Source organism: Octodon degus, unplaced genomic scaffold (assembly GCF_000260255.1).
Source record: "Octodon degus isolate 3935 unplaced genomic scaffold, OctDeg1.0 scaffold00065, whole genome shotgun sequence".
NCBI classification, from domain to species: Eukaryota; Metazoa; Chordata; class Mammalia; order Rodentia; family Octodontidae; genus Octodon; species Octodon degus.
Genome location: NW_004524641.1, coordinates 1,032,255 through 1,042,232, shown reverse-complemented (window position 1 = coordinate 1,042,232; position 9,978 = coordinate 1,032,255). Strand labels below are relative to the sequence as shown.

Genomic DNA, 9,978 nt, shown 5'->3' with positions numbered 1-9,978 from the left:
TAGAGTATTAATCAGCTACAAAAAATGATAAACTCGAAGCCTTTATATTCAAGTGGATGCCACTTGAAGATATACTCATAAGTGAAATAAACCAGACCCACATGTGTAAATATTGTATAGTCTCCCTAGTATAAGAACTCAGAAGAAGAAATAAAAATAGAAAGATATAACACAATTAAAAAGAAAATGAGAATTTGAGGATTAGACAATGAAGAGAGGGCAAGGAGAAAAGCTAGGAAACATGACAAGGGCAAAGCCATACATTTATATGCACAAGATGGGTAAGACAATGATCCTGAGAATCTTCAGCATGTTTTTGAAACTAGCAGTTAATTGGTAGGATTCTCACCCTGACTAACTATATACGCTAATACCTGTGAACTAAGCAACTGCACTGAAGTTAGCAATGTGTAATTGTAGGGTCATGCTTGGAATACCTGTCATTCTAACCTTCTATATATGTACTGCTTGTCATGACATACCAATTGCTGCCATACCTTCTTTCAAGTAAATGTTTGTTTGGCCAGCATTCTTATATCAAGGGTTGTTGCACTAAGCTACATCTCTAGCCTTTGTGTCTTGCTGAATGGCTGAATTTCCTAAGCTGTACTCAAACTTGTGATGCTCCTGCCTATGCCTCTCAAAGGCCTGAGAGTAACAGCATTCACAGTCATTCCTGCCTTGGCTAGCATTTTTATCCACTCCCAAACTAGGAGGAGGCCAAGTTGACTCTTAAAGACACCTGAGAAGCAGGATGTCAGTTCCACTGTGCACAGTGTAACTGACAAGTGTCAAGGCCTGTAAACAAAAACAGAATGCACCACACACCCTGGCATTTCTCCAGACCCAGCAGTCATGCCAACAGGATGATATTTACACCTTTTTACCTTTCTAGCTCCATCTCCAAATATGTGTGGAACAGTACCCACTTCCCTAAACTCCAGTCCTTCTGGAAAAATCCTGCATTGTATCGCCTTAGTAACAAACCTCTTCCACAGAAGCCTCCATCACTGTCAGGTTTCTAGAGGCAGAATTGCTGTGTGATATCTATGTTGGTGGATGAAGACTGAACTGAGACCCCAGAACCCACTGCAGTTAACCTAGAAACCGTTCACCTTCTCACCCCCTGGCATGAACTTCATGTGACTCTGCCCACTCCGGTGGAACCCAGCTAGACAGCTACCGCTCTGTGAAAATGGGGCGCCATTACTTTGCGGCAAAATCCTTAAGCATGTGAACAATCTTCATCACCAAGAAGCCCTACAGAGCCCACAGGTTACAATGCAGTAAGTGTATCTGGTAGGCTCTCATAAAATGTGTACAGGCAAGACTGAACCCTTAATCTTTGCCTTTGTATTAAGTAATTAACCATAGTGATCTACTATCCAGGGTCCTTTGGAGAGTTCTATAAATATAATATACCTTAAAAATCACCTTTCATTCCTGCCTAGTGTGCACAGGGTTGTGGGGTTAGAAGTCAAGTTAGAACTGGGACAAATAAATCAAGGAAGTCATTTCACTCATGGTCAGTTCTAACTAAAGACATATTAGGAAGAAAAAACTGACTTCTCCTACCTACTTATCTACCCTACTTCTATAGACAAAGATGAAGGTAAACAGCTATCTTTCTACAAATACCTTGCTTTTGCAATCCTGGCTGGTCCTAGTGGTATACAAATTTTTGTTTGCAACTAAATTATCTTTATAGTTCTTTATAGGTGTTCAAAGGAAGTTAGGAATCTCTATGAAACTTTTATCTAAAAAAACTCACTCTCTCTCTCTCTCTCTCTCTCTCTCTCTCTCTCTCTCTCTCTCTGTAGTAGTGAGAGAGCGTGCCTTAGTCTCAGCTACTATGTAAAGTTCACCTTCATTCACTGACCCTTGGAAGGAACATTCCCTGAATTCAACAGAGCATCTCCTGAGGACCTATGCGGGGCCAAGGAAGAGCAAGGAAGAGCAAGGAAGCAACTCACATGGATCCCCTTCTGTCCTTCTCTCAGACAGAAGCTTTCTTTCCCTTAATAAATATATTCTGCTCTTAACTTCCATTGTTTCTAAAATTCATTCTTGGGCTGGTGAGATGGCTCAGTGGTCTAAAGCACCTACTTAGAACAAGCTTAGCAAAGCACAGGGACCACGGTTCAATCCCCCAGCACCACATGCCAGCCAGCCCCGCCCCCAGGCAGGCTGAGCTGGCCACACAAACATACACACACACACACACACACACACATAAATAAAATAAATAAATAAATTTAAAAAAATAAAATAAAATTCATTCTTTGGTTTTAGAGAACATGAACTCATCCCAGGTATCTTTCAATAATAACATAATAATAATAATAATAATAATAATAATAATAATAATAATAACAGCTGAGCAAAGGTTACATAGATGCCGTCCTCAGGAATCCAAACCTGGCAGACCAGACAACGAATCTTCCTTCTCCTACATCCCCTAACATCACGCACAGCCAGTGCCTTCTTTCACAAGCTGAACAAAAATACAGTTCTGCTTATCATTTGTTGAAACAAGTTGATGTGCGCATAAGGAATAAATTAAACACACACTGTTACATACAAGCATCCTCACAGTACCATCTTTTAAAGCTTCTAAACTTAGGTGAAGAACAAATATATTTCTTGCCTTTGGTATGATGTTCATGAAGCTGAAGAAGTGATTTTAAGGCCTCGGCACTCTCAAACTCATGAGGATTCTGGAGGAAATCTTCAGCTTGATCTATTTTAGTAGCAAACTACAATACAAACACAGGGGAAAGGTGTATGAATGCAAGAATGACCAAAGTGCTGCTTCTGGTTACTTCTTTTAAGTGTTTTTCATGAACCGACAACCTATCTGATTCTCTGTGTTTATATGTGTGTGTATGTGTGTGTTTGTGCACACACACACATGTGTGTGCATATGTGAGTGCAGTGTGTTGTGTGTGTGTGTGTGTGTGTGTGTGTGTGCTGGTTTAGGGTATTTGCGTCTCTTTGGGTATAATTAATTGACAATATTTCATGGTTCTTTGGATTTCTTTAATTCCTAGAAATATATCATGTATGCTGAAATAAATTGACTTGTTTACTGTTCAAATGTCTATTAAATTTTGCAACCAAAATTACTGTATTCTGTGTAATAAATCCTTCTGCTTTCCATACTCTTAAGGCAGTTTCTCAAAGAATAAGCAGAAAGTTTGCTAAGAAACCGACAAAAGGTTGGATTCAAGTAAAATGACAAGTAAATTTGACTTAATTCACTTAGAGGTTCAGATAGTTATTTTCCCCTCTCATTAAACTTAGAAGTAAAAATGCACAATTTCAGGCTAATATATAGTTTAATCCTATTATTAATGCAAAGCAAATATATACATATATTTTATATAGAAAATGGTCTATAAACATGCACACCAAATTTGCCTTTATAAGAAGGAATGGGATTAGGGACAGATGAAGTGAGGTAAATGTTTGGCTTTTAAGATATTATTGTAATTTTATTTGCATTTTTGTCGACATATATATATATTATTTATGTAAATACAAATGAGATTAGCTGGAGCAAGAATAAAAGGTAGAAAATGTCTTCTTCCATTTCTAAACAGAATGTACAGTAATTTAACACCCTAGATGTGAGCAACACGATGGTACTTTCTTATTATTCTCCATTAAGTATTTGGGAGAGGAAGGGATGCTTGAAGTGAAGCTAAGAATCTCAGGGAGGTAATTTGAGAGACAAATTTTAGGAGAAGCATACGTACTTGGATATGTTATTACAGCTCTCACCACAGTGGCAGACAAATAGCCGGTTTGCTTTAGCGCTTAAAATGCAGCGGAGATTTTTATGACAGTCATGCTAACTAATGCAGTAGCTTCTGGGTCAGGTTAGGAAAAGAAGAAAAAAGACAGAGAAGCCCACCATTGTGCTTCTCCTCTTCTTTAAATTCCTCTACACTATTATTTTTTAATTTGTAGATTGTTAATATGGTATTTCAATAGGTAGTGTATTTTGATTACTTCAACAGCTGCATAAAATCCAGTGATAAAGGGCAGGAATGGGGAAGGAGACTGAAGTGCCTGACCCCTTTTGGAAGGCAGAGACACCTCTGTGGTTCTGTTAAGATGACCCAAGGTGCACCTGACGTTGTGTGCGTGTAGGATTCCTGAACTGTAACTCAGGGTTCCAGAAGAAAATACCTCCCCGGTGGTTCAAGTTGTGCACCAGAATTTTCTTCTATCAATCTTCAACTGTACAATCATTTGTTTTATATTTCTAAAGAACTCTCATATATATATTTCAATAAGGATCATATTCGCACATCTGCCACCTGCTTATTCATTCGATTTTTAATAACTGATATTATAGATAGTCTTCAAAGACAAAAAAACCACACACACCTTAAACTAAATAAAATAAAATAAAACAAACCAAAATACTCCCCCCAGGGGGCTTGTTTTCCCTGGTACATTACAAAATGTTTTGGAGTCACTGTATAGTTTACAGCTATATTTCAAATTCTTAGTCAAAGTTAAAAAAAAAAAAAACAATACTTGAAAAAGTTTCCCTGATATTTTGTTGACTTTTGTCTTATGTTCCCACTTACAATATACAATGTTTTTCCTTCACAGCTTGTCCAGAGTAGAAATGGCAACAGGGGAATATTTTAAAGTGTTTATCATTCATTCCACCCTCTTCATTTTTGTCACTAATAAAAACTGCTGCACCATAGAAAAGGGGCCTGAAGATTATGTAGTCATTTGCTTTCTGCTTGCTCACGTGGGCCACAGAATTGGAAACAGGATAACACGGGAACATTTTGTCATTTCACCGGATCAAACAAAAGTTCACCCCTGTGTGCAGATTAAGAGCTCGAGACTACTCGAGATTAAGTGGCTTGGCTGAGCATTTCTTTTCACTCCTTGGTGATCTCTGCAAATAATTTCCGCATTATGGAGAAAATCAACTAGCATCAACATTAAAACATGGAGAGAAACAAATACTGAGCCTGGTGTCAGGAAAAAGACAGCTTCCTGCACTCAGAACAGCTGGCTTTAAAAGGCGGTTGATGAGTTGCTTCTCTTGCTAAGGTGCAGTGACCTTGTTCTGTCTATAACGTGGCTGCTCTAAGTATGTCGCAGGCGCTTTATTTCTTTGCACGGGAGGAGCGTTGGCACCGGACTTTTCCCAAGGTGTCCTGTAAAAGGAGCTGGGAGCTGGACTTAAAGAGTGCAAGTTGTGAAGGACAAAACTCTGAAGCTACGATAAGTTTTTGCTTTTCGTTTTTGCTTTTCAATAAATTCATGATGCATGAGATCATTGGCCTCGATTTTCATGTTCTAGTTCTAATCTTCTTTCCTTCATTGTTTTGGCTTTAAGTCCTGAATTTTACATTTAAAAAGTCATAGTTTTCAAAGCTAGCGCTTTATCATAATGAAGCAGGGTTCTCCCATCAGAATAAATGTGCCGCCGCTTGACAGGGAAGGCAGAAGTGAAATTTCCAATAACTGACTTGTACAGAATTTAACACCACTTTTGTTAATGGTCTTTGAGTCTCCCAGTTTTGATCCTGAAGCTTCACAGAAGTTGCAGAATAGAAGACAAATGATAGCCAAAATTGCCTTCTTATATCCAGAACTTTTTCCTTCCCTTATGTTTTAATGGGCTTAAACTATGGAAAGTTAACTACGCATAACTTTAAAAAATACACAATATAATGACACATTTATAGGCCAAACATTATTCTGCTGTTGCTACCTTATTATCAGCAAAAGAAATATTATCCTCCAACTTTTAGAGGATAATATGTAAATGTAAGAGTGCTCTACACCAGAGTTTCCTAATGACCCTATAACCAAATAACTGATTAGTAGTTGTATTTCTGTGTTCTAAGGAGGGAAATAAATCAAAGTGATTCGTAAGAGGCCCAGCTTTTACTTAATTTAACCAACTCTCCTTACTTTTTGTTTGAAGACTTACATATAGAATTTTAACAGGGTGGTTTTTTTTTTTTTGACAGCTGTTCTATCACTTTAAAAAAGTTGATTACAATATTTACTCACAGAAATGAAATATTTTCTGGAATACTCTTTATTTGCTTTGAGAAAAAGAAAAATTTAAAAAATACGAACCTCCAAGGCATTTTCAAAAAATTCCGAGGTCAAGCTGAGGAGCTCCCTTCTTCTCTCAAGCATGGAGACCAGCGCTGTCCACGCCTCCCCCAGCGTGTGGGCCATGGCATCGTAGACCTGACTCTGATCCTTATGCTCTTCAGCAGTCCTGTCCGCTTCCTGCAGGAGCTCCCAGACCCGGTCTTCCAAAGCCTGAGCCAAAAAGACAAAAGACATAAGGCAGAAAGCCACCCACTGTAAGAGTGCGGGTCACATTGGAAACACTTGCACACTTGGCTATCCATAGGCTAGGAAGGTCTAGGAGAGAATCTGTAAACAAGCATCGGCGTAGCAGGAGAAAGATGATTGTGTGGACCCAGGAGCATGGCCAACACAAAGGCATTCACATCGAAGTACTGTAAAGGCTTAACACAGACACATCTACCTTCCCTGATACACAGAGTATTGTGGTGATCTCAACTACCACCAAACTAGGCAAAACTGACTGGTATATATCTGGAAGAATGAGTAGGAAAAAAACAAGCCAAATAAAACTTACTGTTTATTCTGTGTCACTTTCAGGACTTGTTCATATGCTTAGGAATCTCAATGTAACTACTAAGAAGAAATTCTTAAGAGATAATATTCATATCATAAAAATTATAGTCCCAGCAATGACATTCCAGATTATTTGACTAGACCATGGAAGACGAAGGTGATTACATGCTTACATAACTGTGACATTCAAGACTAGGCAGAATCCCCATAGAGTCTAGTTAACCATTTACAGTAGCAACAAAATAAAGGCACAAGTTCTAAAATGTAACAGACTAAAATTTCTATGAATAAACTTAAATTGTCAGCAGAAAAAGTGACAAAAAATGTGATGGAGCAAAATAAAGAAAATGTAAGAAATAATAGCATCAAGACACATACAAAACAAAATGAAGCGCTGTGACTACATTAAATAACAGCCAGCACACACAAAAAAGGGAATGAATTTACTTTTTCTACTAAAAAGGTTGCCAGACTTGGCTTTTAAAAAGTGACAAGTTATATTTTACTTCAGTCATTCCTGAACTAAGTGATAGGTTTTTCAGCAGTAAAGAGACAGTAAAGAGAAAAGAAGCTTTCATTAACTCCACAGACATGGAGAGGATCAAGGGCAGATGGGCAGATAGATCCTCCGCCCTGAGACAAGAAAGTTGAGGCTTTTATGGACGTTTGGTAGGGGTGGAGTTTGAGGGGATGTTTAGAAATCTCTGAGGAGCTGACTGAAGTCTTCCCTGTGGTGGCGGGAAAGGTGAAAAGAAATTATAACCTGGGATGAGTTGGAGAAGAAGGAGGGAGGTGGTCTCTGGGAAGATAAGCTGTTGTTTTAATGGCTTCAGCCATGTTAGATGACCACCATAACAATTCAGGATTTATACTAGGGCCAGAACCTATCACTGAGAAGAAATAACTTTTGAAATAAAGATGACACATACCAAGCAGAGACCAACAAAAGGGAGGCAGGATTACTGATACTAAGGTCAGCTAAATTAGAAATTTAAAAAAAAAATCACTGAAGATTTTTAATGCCACTTTATCATGATGAATAGTACAATGCACAGTAAAGATAAGCAATCACTAACATTTATACTTAGAGCAATGAAATATTACACATAGATATAAGCAGTTAGACTACAATACAATAAAAGTAGAAATAAATGGGAAAGTCCCAGAGACTATGAATCATTTATGACATTTACAAATGTGAAAAATAGTAATCCTTAGATCAAATGGAGAAGGGGCTGGGGATTTAGCTGAGTGGAAGATGGAGAATAAACACTATAATTACAAACTAGGGGGCGGAAGCTACCACATTTAAAATTTGAAAGAATACAGCTAATTTTGTACTAAGATAAAACATCTATCTTTAGAAAATGTGTACTTAAAGAGCAACATTAAAGTACTTAAAGTTTAAATTATACAACATTTGTATTTGTTGTAATTATACAACATTAAAGTTTAAATTATAGAAAAATAACTTTAAAAATAAAAAGTGTTGATTGGGAAAGACAACCACACAGAGAGATTAAGATAGATGGAATGAATATCTAATTCTTTAATGCTCATATAACACTGCATATCAGGCACATAAAGGGATATAGCTCAGTGGCATAAGAGTCTGCCTGGCAAGTGTAAGGTCCTGAGTTCAATACCAAGTACCAAAAAAAAGAGAGAGAGAGAGAAATGAAAAAGAACTTTCAAAAGGAAACCATGACCTTATCTTATGGTCAAAAAAGTGCTCAAAATGAACCAGATAATAACAGGAAGAAACTCTGCCCAGTGTTGGCTAGCTCCACTGTAGCTCTTGTCCAGGGGCCCTCCAGATGAGGGAGTGACAGGGACAAAGCCCCAGCTATCACCTGTTCCTGGCCATGAGCAGCAAAAGGGAGCCTGGGGCAAAAGCCTGCCAGTGTCCAGCTGTGGCCCTCATCTCCTCACTCCCAGGCAAGCACTGCTGCTGAGAGTGGGGCGGGAGAGCCTGTGTTGTTACCTTCTTCCCAGGTGTGGATAACCAGAAGGCCCGAGGCCCTGCTGCTGAGCAGGGAGGGACGGAACACTACAACTTCTGTTGCTACCTAGCCTCGCAGTTCTCCCAGCAGCCATTGCTGTCTCATCTTACGCTGCTGTCAGCGGTGGGGGTCGGCACCACAGAGCGTGTACTGTGGCTGCTACATGAAATTAGGAGGCAGTGCAGGATACAAATGAGAAATGCAGAAGACAGTTTGGGACTTTGCAAAAGAACCAGACAGGAATCTCGCAAATTAAAACCTCAAGAAGTCAAATTTTTAAATTCAGTAAAAAGCCTCAGCAACAGACTAGATCAAGAAGAGCTTGAAGACAGGTCTTTGAAGTATCACATTCAGGGAGAGGGGAGGATAAGAAAGAAGAAAGAGGCCATTCAAGATCGCTGGGCACCATTAAACAATCATCCGCAACTCTGGAATACTTGAAGGCCAACAGATAAAGATCGTGGGCATAGAAAACTCATTTAATGCATAACAGCAGAAAAGTTTCTTGACATAATACACAATCCCAAATGGGCATGAGCAGACAAAACTTCTCCATAATATATTATAGTCAAACTGTCGAATGTATAGGAAAAAGAAAAAAATTTAAAATCTGCCCAAATAAAGTACCATGTCACGTTTAAGGGCAATCCCAGCAGACTAGCAGCAGATTAATCAGCAGAAACCCTACACCCAGAAGGGCATGGAATGACATGCACCAAGTTCTGAAGAGAGATTACTTCCAAATAATATTGCTATACCCAGCAAAGGTATTCTTCATAAGTAGTATGGAAATAAAGACCTTCCAAAACATGCAAAAACTTAGGAACTTCATGGCCACCAGACCAGCCTTACAAAAGATACATCAGGCAGTTCCAGATCCAGAGGTTACAAAGAAATAACTACTATTGTGGAAATACAAATTCCACTAGAAGAATAAATACAGTAAAGAGCAATGGGAAAAGATCCAATGTTATCAGCATAGCAATCCATCAAGGCACGAAGCTGAGTAGAAGAAAAAAGAAAATATGTACCAAAAAGCCAACAAAATGACAAACATACATCCATAATATTAAGTAATAATACTGAATATAAATAGACTACCCTACTCCAATTAAAAGATACACATTGCCTATGAAGATTTTTTTTAAAAATACATAACAACATGTTACCTACAAGTAACATATTACTTTACAGCAACTATACACAGAAACTGATAGGAAAAATCCAGGCAAAGGGCCAGGGAGATAGCTCAGTAGAATAAGCACCTGCCTGGCAAGCACAGGGTTCTGAGTTCAATCCCCAGTACCACCAA

At 38.5% G+C, this 9,978-nt stretch overlaps 1 protein-coding gene across 2 annotated transcripts in view; it reads right to left on the bottom strand.

Moving 5' to 3' along the window:
- Nucleotides 1-9,978, bottom strand: part of Ccdc141 (coiled-coil domain containing 141) — a 236,979-nt gene that overhangs the window by 171,530 nt on the left and 55,471 nt on the right. For both annotated transcript variants that reach the window (XM_004634708.2, XM_023719134.1), the window contains exons 3-4: nucleotides 6,127-6,318; nucleotides 2,648-2,756 (exon numbers count right to left, since the gene is read on the bottom strand). In XM_004634708.2, the coding sequence (XP_004634765.1) occupies nucleotides 2,648-2,756; nucleotides 6,127-6,318 (301 nt within the window). The remainder of the gene's footprint in view (nucleotides 1-2,647; nucleotides 2,757-6,126; nucleotides 6,319-9,978) is intronic.